The sequence below is a fragment of the Orycteropus afer genome, unplaced genomic scaffold, assembly GCF_000298275.1.
Source record: "Orycteropus afer afer isolate SDZICR_OR568_19922 unplaced genomic scaffold, OryAfe1.0 scaffold00166, whole genome shotgun sequence".
NCBI lineage: Eukaryota > Metazoa > Chordata > Mammalia > Tubulidentata > Orycteropodidae > Orycteropus > Orycteropus afer.
The window spans coordinates 1,534,373-1,549,022 of NW_006921753.1; the positions used below are offsets into that span (position 1 = coordinate 1,534,373).

General features: G+C 35.6%; 1 protein-coding gene across 1 annotated transcript in view; it reads right to left on the reverse strand.

Moving 5' to 3' along the window:
• DZIP3 (DAZ interacting zinc finger protein 3) overlaps positions 1–14,650 on the reverse strand; it is a 113,822-nt gene that overhangs the window by 90,003 nt on the left and 9,169 nt on the right. Inside the window, exons 3-5 of the mRNA XM_042781753.1 lie at positions 11,367–11,522; positions 4,473–4,589; positions 238–318 (exon numbers count right to left, since the gene is read on the reverse strand). Coding sequence (XP_042637687.1) covers positions 238–318; positions 4,473–4,589; positions 11,367–11,522 — 354 coding nt within the window. The remainder of the gene's footprint in view (positions 1–237; positions 319–4,472; positions 4,590–11,366; positions 11,523–14,650) is intronic.

A 14,650-nucleotide genomic window follows, 5' to 3' on the forward strand; every position in this document is an offset into this window, starting at 1 on the left:
ACACAAATAGCAGTTAAAGTTAAAATAACTAAAGTTTTAAGCTAATATTACCAGTTTCCTATTATGTATTTTCAGTTTTACACTATAATCTTTAACATAATTACTCAAATTAGAAATATACGATGGAAAAGTCAATGAAAATATTCAATTTTCAGAGAAATTCAAAATTTTAATTTGCTAAAATGAAGTCAATGAACATAAAAAAGATTTATAGTTGGCAAATATCATGCTACATACCTCTTTCTTTCCTCTTTCAGTAAGTGCTACTGCATACAAAAACAGTAATGCCAAATAATAGCCAAAGTTAATCTGGTGTGCCTAAAAAGAAAAATATCTATTTTTTAATTGGTTATGTAGACTAAGGTTTTCAGTATAAGACACTTAATTAAATATCCTACACCTATTTAATAATTACTCAAAAAATAATTATGACTTTCCATTATATTATCAATTATCTAACAATAACTAGAGAATGCACCTTAGATGGATTTGATAATCTGACCAAGGAAGGAGAAAATGTACACTAGAATTTGACTAAAGAAAATGAAATATATCAAAATTTCTTATGTTAAACCTTTCAAAAAATTATCATTCTGTTAATTTAAAATATCAAAAACATTTTAGATAACATAATGAATGCCCAAGTATCCATCACTCAGTTTAAAAAATATGGTTAACTCGCCAATCAAAAATTTTTAGTCTCCATATGGGTTTTGTTTTAATAGTACAATCATAAAGCTTACACTTCTTCAATGAAAAATTACAAAGCTTGGATATTTCCTGCATCTAAAAACTGTCTATGCAAAATTGGAGATGGAGAACAGATTAGGGATCAGAGAGAATAGGGAAGGAGAAAGGTGGTTATGAGCGTAATGGAGTAGTGTAAGAGAGATCTTTATTGTAATGGAATAGTCCTTTGATCTTTATTGCAGTGGTGGTTACACAAATACATACATGTGATAAAATGACAAAGAACTATACACACCTGTATAGGAAAAAGTTGGTCTGATGAGACTGCAATCCTTAGAAAGGTCTAATGACAAGGCTGGCACTTAGCTAGTGCCTGGGAACTTAGGTTTTGGAAGGATCCTCACTGTTCCCTAATTGGTAAAGGTAGTTTACTAGACTAAGACTGTTCGTACAAAGTGGTTTATGCTGACTATCTGCATTTCTATGACAGTCTGGACTTTGGTATGTTCTAAGCAAAGGGTGCTTATATGACCCCCAAAAAACCAAACCAGCTGCCATCAAATTGATTCCATCTCATAGCAACCCTATAGAACAGAGTAGAACTGCCCTATAGGGTTTCCAAGGCTATAAATCTTCAAGGAACCAGACTGTCACAACCTTCTCCTTTGGAGCAGCTCATGGGTTCAAAGCATCAACCTTTTGATTAGCAGCTAAGCCCTTAACCACTGTGCAACCAGGCAAAAACCTTGGGCACTTAATCTAATAGGCTTCCCTGGCCAGAAATACTACATATGTGTTGCTGCATTTTCACCACTAGAGGTAAAGTCTACTCTGTGTGACCCCTTCTGGGAGGGAACAGTGTAAGAAACCCTGGATGAAGATTCTTCCAGACTCCACCTGTGTCTTTTTCCCTTACAATCTAGCTGTATACCTTTAACAAATATTACTAAATCTTAGTCATAAGCATAATTGACTACGTGCTAAGTCCTATGAGTCCCAGTAAATCTCCAAATATGGGCTATTCTTAGGGAACCCCTACACAACACCCATTGCATTGTACCAATGTCAATTTCCTGGTTTTTGGTGTTATACTTTAGTTACGAAAGATGTAACCATTGGGGGAACTGGGGAAAAGTGCACAGAATCTCTCTATATTATTTTTGTAACATCCTTTGAATATATATTTATCTCAAAAGTTTTAAAAGTTGTCTATGGAGAAAGTGTTGCCCATTCTGTTCATAAACTCAATATTGACTGAAGATTATAACCATACCTTTTGTCACATTCCTTTTTTTTTTTTCCATTGATATTGCCCCATACTATCAGCAAAATTCTTGCAGGTATGTAAGAATAATAAGCATCAACAGGACATGGATTTTTTTTTTTTTATGTTTATCTTATTCTATTATCCCATTTATAACAATTACAATCAACAATATACATTTACAAGATATCTGGCTGGCGTTATCCAGTGAAGATAAATGTGGTTTTCCATAGGCTAAGGGAGTTTATCAACACAAATTCCCCTGTAACACCTCACTGGTTTTCATATTAAAATGCCCATTTCTGCAGAGGCAATATAATGCAGTGATTCAGAGCATAGGCTCTAGAGCTAAGACTAGCTGGGTTTGTATACTCTATCCACTATGTTACTACTTGGCAGATTTAGGCAAATTATTTAATATCTGCCTCAATTCCCATAATCTATAAAATATGATACGATCATTATAAAGAGTAGATAACCTAATACTTGCAAAGTGCTTTTCAAGAAGTGCCTGTCATAGAGAAAACACTAATATGTGTCAGCTGTTATTTTGTAACTTTTGAAACACTAGCTTCACAAATAACCCAGAGTTTTGGGCTCACTCAATTCTAAATAAAAAAGATTTTTGAGAACAGGATAAGATGCAGACAGGTGGTAACACTATAATTAGAAGTAGAAGGCAATCAGCTCAGGAATTTAAAGGTATAAGCAGTACATTTCTAACCTAAATCCCTGTCCTTTCCTTCTTCCCTGTGGTAGTTAAGGTTACATGTCAATTTAGCTGGGCTTGGTTTTGAGTGGCTGGGCAGCTGGTAGTAGTTATTCCCCATGATGACATGAGCAATCAATTCCATGGTGGAATCTGCCTCGAGCAGCTGAGTAGCTGTTTTAGGAATGTGGTCTGCTTCCCATATATAAGGAGAAGCTTTGCCAATGGTCTACAGCTTTTTGGCACACTTGAATCTTACATGTAGCCAAGTTGTTGTTCAGCAGCCTGCCATGCGCTACCAGTCTTGGGACTTTTTCTGGACTTGAATTAGCGGTCTGTTGTGTTGTTTGGTAACATTGGGACTGTGCCTCTTTACTTGTCAACCTTGGTTTGTCAGTCTCAGCAGCCAGCAACTGCCTGAGTGAAGAAAAGCCTCTAGCTTAAGTGGGCCAGGAGCAGGACACAGAGCTGAAACCCAAGGTTGAGGAGCTTTCAGCCAGCCTCTAGAGCCTGGCACTTTGAACTCAGACTTCTAGCCTCCAAAATTGTAAAAGAATAAACTCCTGTTTGTTCAAGGCATCCCATTTGTGGTATATTTCTGTTAGAGCAGCACAAAGTAACCACAACACTCCCTTTCACCCTATTAGCACAGACTGTATCCAGTAACAGAACCAAATGAAAATAAAGATGGTACTGGCAACTCCTCTGCCTTCTATTCCTTTGTCTTGCCCCTCCTTTGGGCCTTAAGGAAAAGGGAGAAACATTTGGACACAGTAGTAGGCCGATTTCATCATGACAATTCCAATACTGCTCACAAGTGCTAACAAGAAAGTGAACACTTCCATTTCTGAGCCTAAGATTCATCATTAATGTCTAAATTGAGTAATCTAAAGAATGATGATCTGTTAATGGTGATTTGCCTCACTGGTTAGCAATCTGGTCAGTGGGAGAAATAATAAGTCTGCAGTATCCCTGAAGTTCTCAGGATTACATGTTGATGCAAACTCCTCTTCTTTGTGCTCTCTTTTGACTTCACCAAAGTTTCCATCCAGAACCTCCCTTCAGGGTGATATATATCACCCCTTAAAACTTAGCCCTGGGAGCCCTGAAAAAAGATTATTTTTTCACCTCATTATGAGATTTAGTATCTTAGGTTGCTTTGTTTAGTACCAGGGCAGCCAGTTCTTTATTGGAGACAACCCTAATCTAAATGGATTTCTTTCTTCTAAGTATATGCAAACCTTACTTTATTGATTCAAATTATAGAAAGAACTAGATTTTTCCTTTTACTGTTCTTGCACTATTGATTCTGATTTTCAGTGCAAAGTGTAGTTTTCCTCAGATTATTCTATATCTTTATAAAGTATCATCTGAATTTAAACACAAATATATATTTAGTCTATCTTATATTATTCTATTCAGTAACAGTTAACAGAAGTTCCATTTTTTATAAATATAGAACTATTAGAAGAAAGAGGAGCTAGTTAATAATTAGGGAGAAAAGAGGTAGTCTCTGAAGTTCATAACTCTCCATTTCCTGCTGGGGAAGGTCCATTTCTATACTAATTCCATTATTTTCTATGCTTAGGATGAAAAATTTTATAATAGGGAAGGAAACTGGAATAGACTTATTACAGAGATGAAGTCAAATAGTGACACATGGAAAGGAAATTATGGATTTCCTTCTCTAAAGGTAAAAGAAGAAAACATAAATTAACCAACACCTCAAAAGAAGCATGCAATGGTTACTGTTCTCTCATTGAAAAATACCAATTCATTATTTCATATTTTCAAAAAGAAAATACTCACAGAATAAGTAGTAGCTTGAATGTTCTTCAGTGCTGCTTCTAGCTGTGTTATCAAGAAACTTAAAGTCAAAGGAGGAACTATTTCCTCTCCGTTCTGGCTGTTAGCTGCAACTTCTTTCTGTGGAAAATATTTTAGTTGAAAATTTAAATTAGAACAAATATCTACACATATATTTATTATGTAAATAATGTTTATTACAGAACATTTGGAAGAAATAAAGAATTTTAAAAATAAAACTCATACAACCCAGGTACCAACTGTTCTTGTATTTGTTTGTTTCTCATGTAGTCTAATGAATTTTCATTGTACCTATTTCCCAAAAACACTAAAAACCATTCCCACTCCTGACAAGAGGTTTGCATTATCCATTCCTACTTTGAAGAAAAGTGGTAATCTTACTCCATTCTCTCACACCTCCTATTCACTAGCACAACTGAATCTTCCTGCCACCTATGAACCTGAACTAAGCAGGAATGTTGGCATTAATACGAGCGCCAGATCATGCCATTTTACGCTGTAATGTGATTGGACTAATACACGACTTACTAGGTTCTACAATTTTCTGTTAACATGGATGTAACAAAAGGATGGATTATGTCTTATCTTCGTGTCCATTCCCTAATGCTTTGTACCCACAAGTCCTCAGCATGCATCTACTGAATTCAACTGGCTTAAATTATATCATCTGTTTAATGATATTCTACCTTTGTGAAAAGTTTAATCAACACTTTCCTAACTTGGTTTCCAGTATACAATACTCTACTATTTTCCTCCTAGTAACTAAATATTTTATTTCTGTCTCCCCAGCCCTCAATCTAATGAACCTCTTTTCTATCAACACACATCCCCTAGATAAAGTACTTGTAGTAAAACACATAACAAAAGCATTCAACACTTCAACCACTTTTACGCATACAATTCAGTGACACTAGTTACATTCACCATGCTGTAAATCACTATTATCCACTTCCAAATTGTTTTATCACCCTTAACAGAAACTCAGTATTCCTTACAGAATTTGTCCTTTGGTGACTCCCTTATTTCACTCAGCATAATATTTTCAAGATTCACCCATGCTGCAACATGTATCAGGACTTCCTTTCTCTTTATGGCTGAATAATATTCCATTGTATGAATATATGACATTTTTTTAATCCATTCATGTGTTGATGAATACTTGGGTAATTTCTACCTTTTGGTTATCATGAGTAATGCTGTGACAGTGTACAAGTATCTGTTTGAATCCCTGATTTCAAATCTTTTGAGTATATCTCTAAGAGTGGAATTGCTGGGTAATTCTTAGTTTAACATTCTGAGGATCTGCCAAACTGTTTTCCACAGTAGAACAGCAGTTTATAATTCCACTAGCAATGGATGAGAGTTCCTATTTCCCCACATCTTCGCCAACGCTTGTGTTCCATATCTCTAACAGCCACAGTCATGAGCGTAAAATGGTATCACACTGTGATTTCGATTCACATTTCCCTAAAGACTGATGATACTGAGCAGTTTTTCATGTGCTTATTGTCTGTGTGCATTATCTTCTTTGATGAAATGTCTACTCAAGTCCTTTGCCAATTTTTTAATTGGGTTGTCCTTTTGTTGTTTAGCATTGCTCTTTATGTATTTTGAATATTAAACCCTTACCAGAGATGTTGTTCCCAAATATTTTCTCCCATTCTGTAGGGTGTCTTTTTACTTTGCCAATAAAATCCTTTGTCGTATAGAAGGTTTTAATTTTGATGAAGTCTGTTACCTATTTTGCTATTTTACTCATGCTTTTGATGCCATATCTATAGGGATCTATTGTTGAAAACTAGGTCCTGAAGCATAGTCCCTAGGTTTTGTTCTAAGATTATTATGGTTTCAGCTTTTATATTTAGGTCACTGCTCTATTTTGAGTTAATTTGGATATGTGGTGAGAAGTATAGGTCCAGCTTCATTCATTTACATGTGGAGATCCAGCTGTCCAGCATTCATTGAAAATTACTATTCTTTCTCCAATAAGTGGACTTATCAACCTTGTTAAAAATGTTGATAGCAGATGTATGGGTATTATCAAGTTTTTAAATAATGTCTACACACTAGCAGTTTCTAAATGTGTATTTCTAGCCCAGAAGTATTAAAAGACAGGAAAGGAAAACATGACCAAAATGGATGTCGGAAGAGACTCTGAAACTTGCCCTTGAATGTAGCTAAAGCAAATGGAAGAAATGATAAGATAAAAGAGCTGAACAGATTTCAAAGAGCAGCTCGAGAAGACAAAGCCAATTATTATAATGAAATGTGCAAAGGCCTAGATTTAGAAAACCTAAAGGGAAGAGCATGCTTAGCATTTCTCAAGCTGAAAGAACTGAACAAAAAATTTAAGCTTTGAGTTGCAATAATGAAAGATTCTATGGGAAAAATACTGAATACTTCAGGAAATATCAAACGAAGATGGAAGGAATACAGAAAGTCACTGTACAAAAAAGAATTGGTCGATGTTCATCCATTTCAGGAGGTGGCATATGATCAAGAACCAATGGTACTGAAGGAAGAAAGTCAAGCTATACTGAATGAATTGGTAGAAAAAAAGGCTCCAGGATTGAAGGAATATCCATTGAGATGTTTCAACAAATGGATGCCGCACTGGAGGCACTCAGCTATGCCAAGAGATCTGGCCAATTGACTGGAAGAGATCCATATTTGTACCCATTCCAAAGAAAGGTGATCTCACAGTGCCTAAGGCACTTGACTGCTAACCAGGAGGCCGGAGGTTCAAACCCACAAGCCACTCCTTGGAAGGAAGGTTGGCAATCTACCTCCTCGGAAACCCAAGGAGGGGTCGCTGTGAATCGGGTCCAACTCCACGGCACATAATAACAACAACATCATTAATGTCACATGAAAGTAAAATCTTACTAAAGATAATTCAAAAATGATTGCACAGTATATTGACAGAGAGCTTCCAGAAATGCAAGCTGGATTCAGAAGAGGATGTGGAACGAGAGATGCCATTGCTGGTATCAGATAGATCTTGGTTGAAAGCAAAGAATACCAAAAAGATGTTTTATTGACTATGCAAAAGAATTCAATTGTGTGGATCATAACAAACTATGGATAACATTGAAAAGAATGAGAATTCCAGAACACTTAATTGAATTCATAAGGAACCTGTACATAAACCAGGAGGCTGCAGTTCGAACAGAACAAAGGGATACTGCACGGTTTAAAATCAAGAAGGGAGTGGGTCAGGGTCATATCATTTTCCCATACTTATTCAATCTGTATGCTGAGCAAATAATCTGAGAAGCTGGATTATGTGAAGAAGAATATGGCATCAGGATTGGAGACTCATTAACAACTTGTGATACACAGATGACACAACTTTGCCTACTGAAAGTGAGGATGACTTGAGGCACTTACTAATGAAGTTCGAAGAGTATAGTCTGCAGTATGGATTATATTATTTATATTAATATAAAGAAATCAAAAATCCTCACAACTGGACCAATAAACATCATCATGATAAATGGAGAAAAGTTTGAAGTTATTAAAGACTTCGTATTGCTTGGTTCTACAATTGACACCAATGGAAGTAGCAGTCAGGACATCAAAAGATGTACCGCATTGGGCAAATCTGTTGCAAAAGTCCTCTTTCAAGTGCTGAAGAGCAAAGATATCTCTTGAAGACTAAGAAGCACTTAACCCAAGCCATGGTATTTTCAATTGCCTCTTATGCATGTGAGAAGTGGACAATGAATAAAGAAGACCGAAGGAGAGTTGATGCTTCTGAGTTGTAGGGTTGGCCAAGAATGCTGAGAGTACCATGGACTGCTAAAAGAACTAACAGATCTGTCCTGGAAGAAGTACAGCCTGAATGTTCCCTGGAAGTTAAAATGGCCAAACTTTGTCTCACCTACTTCAGTAATGTTATCAGAAGGAACCACTCCCTCGAGGACATCATGCTTGGTGAAGTGGAGGGTCAATGAAAAAGGGGAAGGCCCTCAACAAGGTGTACTGACAGTGGCTGCAATGACAGGCTCAGGTATAGCAGGGATCGTGAAGATGGCACAGGATCGGGCAGTATATCATTCTGTTGTACATAAGGTAGCTATGAGTCAGAGTACCTTGATGGCACCTAACAACATATTTGAAAAGAATGTATATTCTGTCTGTGTTAAGTGCAGTGTTCTATTGTCAACTAAGTCAAGTTTTCCTATAGCTCTACTGATTTTATGTTCATCTTCTATCAATTATTAACAATCCTACTGCCATTGAATCGATTCTGACTCATAGTGACCCCATAAGACAGAACAGAACTGCCCCATTGGGTTTTGAAGGCTGTAAATCTTTACAAAAGCAAACTGTCTCATCTTTCTCCTGTGGAGCAGTTGATGGGTTTGATGCCCAGACCTTTCGGTTAGCAGCCTAGAGCTTTAACCATTGTGCAACCAGGGGTCCTTGATTATTAACAAAGGTGTATTAAAACCTCCCACTAAAATAGCTGGTCCATTTCTTCTTTAATATTGTCATTTTATCATACATAAAATGTCTTCAAGAATTTGGGTCTACATCTGGACTCTCTCTTCCATTCTCTAAACCAGCCTGTGGAGTTAAGAGCAAGTTACACAATTTTTTAGATATTAGAGCTTCATACTAACTTTAATATCTAAGTGGACAAGTTCCTAGCCCTTTTCTTCTCTTTCATAATCTTCTTGATTACTCTTCCTTCTTTGTTACCACAGGAACTTTAGAATTAGCTTTTAGTAACAATAAGGACAACAACAACACTCTTTTGATATTTTTATTAGAATTATGTGACATTTGTAGATTTTAATTTAGGAAAAATTGACAACTTTATCACACTGTGTTTTCCCACATATACTGCTTTCCATTCAGGTCTTCTTTTCTCACCCTTCATAGAGTTTCAGAATTTTTTATTTACTGTTTTAATATAGAATACTGATTTCTAAACTTAATGTGACTAAAATCAGTATGTATTGATGTTTGTTAAAATGTAGATTTCCAGACCTACCCAAGATTTTCATTTATAAGTGTAGTATGAGGTTCAGATACTCTGATGTACCTGGTTTAGGACAAACTTTGAGAAACACTAGTTTATAACTCACACATTTCTTAAGTTTCTTCCTAGTTATTTTACTTTTTTGTTATTATTATAAATAAAACCTTTCTTCCATTATTACGTTCTAATTGGCTATTGTTTTCATGTATAAAAGCTACTGATTTCTGTTTCTGATTGTTGTTTCTGGGTGATTTCCAAAGGGTAAGAGGGAAATAGTGGCATTACTCCATCAAATTCGATACTGTGGTAGAATTCTCATTGATAATATCTTCTCTATTCTCTCCATTCTACCTGCCTTTCTGCATCATTTAACAGAAGCTAGAGCTCTGGTGGCATAGTGCCTAAGGCATCTGACTGAAAACAAGAAGGTTGGCGTTCAAACCCACCAGCACTCCTCAGAAAGAAGACTGAGCAATCTACTTCTGTAAAGATTAACTGCCTCGGAAATGCAAGTCGCAATCAACTCACTAGCAGTGAGTTTTTTTTTTTTTGTATTTTTTTTAAGGAGTGTCAAGGTTCTCAAGGAAGGTCGTAGGGCATGATCGACAATGTTAAATGATAAATGATGAATAAATTATCTCAGTTAAGGTCATAATTGTATATAAAGTTTTATTTATATTTTCAGTTTGTTTGAGTTTTCAACCATAATAATGTTAGTTTCATGGAAATAATGATGTAATCTTTCACCAAAACATCAATGTGGCTTTTTCAAGATGCACTCCTCTACTCTGTGGGAAAAATATATGCCAGTCACTTCCATAAATATTAACCCACTCTGGTAGCATAGTGGCTAAGACACTTGCCTGCTAACCAGACGGCTGGCGGTTCAAACCCACCAGCCACTCCTCGGAAGGAAGGTTGGGCAATCCTACTTCCGTAGTGATACTGCCTCGGAAACCCAAGGAGGGGTCGCTATGAGTCAGGTTTGACTCGACGGCACATAACAACAACAACAACAATGTTGAGTTGATTCTGACTCATAGCAAACTACAGGCTGGAACAGAAATGCCCCATAGGGTTAACACAGCTATAAATCTTAATGGAAGCAGGCTGACATGTCTTTCTCTGCAGAGTAGCTGGTAGGTTTGAACCGGTGATCTTTTGGGTAGCAGCCGAGTACTTAACCATTATGCTACCAGAGCTCCTCTCATGAAAATTACAGTTTTGGAAACCCTATGAATTAGTTCTACTCTGTCCTACAGGGTCATTATGAGTTGGAATCAACTTGGCAGCACTGAGTTTTGTTTTTTTAGTTATGGTGTTTAGCCCTCCCTTCCTCAGTTAAACACACAAAGAAAAGATTTGGTCTTTTTTTTTTTAACTTTGTAAAACACTATTAATTTAAGAAGTGATAAACCTTCTCTGCTGAGGTGATCACAAATTATTATCAAGCAATACTAATTTTACGACAGAAATCTAAAATATATTCTCTAGATTATTTTACTCATAAATCTACAAGTTTTAGATACTATTTTTTTTCCTTAACATGTTTGTGAAATTATAACATGTTTGAAAAACTATAAACATTTTACTGTAAAGGAAACCAAAAGCAGTCCCCTGTCCCAAAGTGACTTACCATGTGTTATCAGTAAAATTGAAATAGACACTAGACCTTCTAGCCCACAGCTAATGAGCTACAAACCCACAGTTCTACTATTATTATAAAAGGCTAGGGCCAATTAGTTCTATTTGATTAACAAAAGTCCACAGTCAAGGTTGACACTAAAGTCCTTCACAAGAAGATGCAGATTGCAAGACCTTAGGTATACTGTTTTGGAACTAAAAAAAAGATACACTCTGTCTCAAAAAACAAATGATGATCTTACCTGCATAGTTTGGAAGGAAAAATCTTCTTGTAAAAACTTCTTAATGTACAAGATAACATTTTTTGGGAGAGCACTAATCACATTCAATAACTTCTTCATTTCTAATAGTAGGTTAATAGAGACAAGATCAGTAGTTGTGTCCTTTTCTAGTTTGTCCTAGAAGACATATTCATTAAAAATTTACATAATTATACATGTTCTGGTTTACTGTGATACTAAAACAAGTATTTAAAAAAATAACAAAGGGCCTACTATATGCACATCACTGTAAGAAAACTATAGAAAATCTAAATATGACATACGTTCTCACTGTTTCCAAGGAACATGCAACACAGCAGAAAGTTTAAGATCAAAATCCAAGAAGCTTTATTATAGGGAAGCACCAGAACCAAACCTATAGCCATTGAGTAGATTCCAATTTAGAGCAACTCTGTAGGTCTAGTACAATGAGCACCCATATACCCTTCACTTAGATTCTGCAACTGTTCACTTTTTCCTACATTTTTAGAAGTAATTTTCAAATAATGGCATATATAAAATGTGATGTCTATTAGTTATGAATGGGGATAGAGGACTCTTTAGAGTCAAACTCAGGAGAGAATAGTCCTACAATAGGCCATAGTGGTTCCCAGTGGCTTTGCTGTGTAGTTTCTGTGTCATTAGAGATCTGATAGTCGCTTCACACCACGGTGTGTTCAGTAATTCTAACTCTACATGACCTCACTGCAATGGGAAGCTGCCCTATAGATTTTCCAAGGCTGTAAATCTTTACAGAAGCAGACTGTCTCATCTTTTCTCCCATGGAGCAGCTGGTGGGTTTAAATCACTGACCTCTGGTTAGCAGCCCAATGCTTTAATCACAGTACCACCAGAGAGCCTTTTAATATAGGGAAGGTCATCATAAATTCATTTGAAAGTTATAAATAATGTAAACATTCAATGATGGGAATAATTATACCTCTTTTTGGTGGAGGAGATGGCATGAAAGATTATAGTATTATATGCAAATTAAATCTTAAAAATGTTTGCCTTTGGTAAATATACAGCATGTATGGAATCGATCCATTTAAAGCATAAAATATGCCAAGCTTAAAATAGTGTATAGATTATGCCACATATGAAAACTATACCCAAGAATGCTTTTTACATTAATTGACAAATGTGTCTGGTACTAAACACAAAGCAAATTGAAAATGCATAGAATAGCAACAGTCTAAATTGTAAACACAGTAGTGAAATACAGTGACCCTAACTTATGTCAATTCAATCGGAGATAAGTAAATAGTAATAATCTTGGGACTTCAAAAACATGTTCTTACAGACTTAACAAAGCCATCACTGATGGTTAATTAATCTATATAGTCAGGTTTTACTGGACTGTCTATTAATGTCAGTTGTGAGAAACCAAATAAGCAGTAGAGAAGGATAAAAGGCCTATACCAAATGGACCATTGTCTTCCTCCAACCTCTAATAAGCTACCACAGTTCCCATAGTCTGTCGAAACTATGGGAATATTAATTATGTTACTGTTGACCTCAGAGAATCAGAGAATACAGCTTCCCATTGCAGTGAGGTCATGTAGAGTTAGAATTACTGAACACACCGTGGTGTGAAGCGACTATCAGATCTCTAATGACACAGAAACTACACAGCAAAGCCACTGGGAACCACTATGGCCTATTGTAGGACTATTCTCTCCTGAGTTTGACTCTAAAGAGTCCTCTATCCCCATTCATAACTAATAGACATCACATTTTATATATGCCATTATTTGAAAATTACTTCTAAAAATGTAGGAAAATGTGAACAGTTGCAGAATCTAAGTGAAGGGTATATGGGTGCTCATTGTACTATTCTTGCAACATTTGTTTGTTAGAAATTTTTCAAAAAGCATTTAAAAACAAAAACTCCCTCCACAAAGCAGCTAGAGAAACTCTTGTAAAGAATAGCCATTGTCAGTAGTGCACATATTTCAAATAAAAGGTCAAGTCTGTAGTCAAAAGTCACTGCAGAATGAGAGTGTGGAATTAACAAATTGATACACAAAAAGCAAGATTATGGCCTGAATAAATTTTTTTCAACATGAAACAGTAGAAGCCTTATGCTAGTTAACTATTTGTATCTTCTTATGAGTACAGTGAAACCTGTGAGAGCTGCAAATTGCTGAGACTGCCTTATTTGTACAGGTCTTACAAGTTTTCTGCCTCTGACAGGATGTATAGACCTTACCACTTTTCTATCACTTATTTTAGCAGAAAATGTTTGCATTTTCCTTCTCTGGCAGGTAGGTGTCTGCCTTACTCAGTGTGGCTTTTGCAGGTTTCACTGAACAATGGATGTTCAAATTTTTTAATTAGTGTTTAAAATATTAGACACACAACCCATTTGTCCAAAATTGTTTTAATATTTGAATCAAATTCAGGTCAAACTTTCTCCTCCCTTGCTTTCTGTATTCCCAAATCAGTACCTAGAAATGTCTTTTCCGGATCTAATTGCCTTGGTTCTTGCCTTTCCTCAACTGAACATCCCTATATACATTTGCATATATTGTATTTCCTCTTCAACATTTTTTATAGTGATAACATCATGTAGATGAATACTATTATGATTATTTTATGTTTGTAAATTTTCTACTCCTAAATTAAAGATAACTTCTACACGCAGTCCTTGATTTACAGCAGAGTTCCCATTCTGACAACTCTGTTATAAGTTGAATACCTCTTTTTTTTGTTGTTTTTTTTAGTTTTCTTAATTATCACCTTTTATTATTAGTATCTTTAGAAATACAATTATTACCTTTGGGGGTTGGAAACATTACATAAAAACTTATACATATATTTTAATATGTAAATACATTTTAAAAATATACAAATCATAAAAATTTACTCCAATGATAGAGTTAGACAACATTGGCATTTTGTCACTTGTGGTTAATAACTCCAGTTGTGGAAGGTTCTGGAGCATCTGGATTACCCTGGGAAGAGGGATAGTGTTTCTTGTCAGAAAATCAGTGAGAACTGTCTATATAGTCCTTTTATTTTTTTCTTCATATATTTCACAGCAACATCTGACTGCTTCCTGAATCTGCCTACTAACGTGACTGAAGTAACCAGCATTTGAGTGCATGTTTTCAAACAACAGAAGCCTTTGATTTAGTTTAGAAAAATATTCAGCTAACCCTTTCTTTTTTTTTTATTAGGATTTGGGTGAAGATTTACAGAGTAAATTCACTTTTCATACAGCAGTTCACATATACTTTGTCTCATGTCATTGACCAAAATTT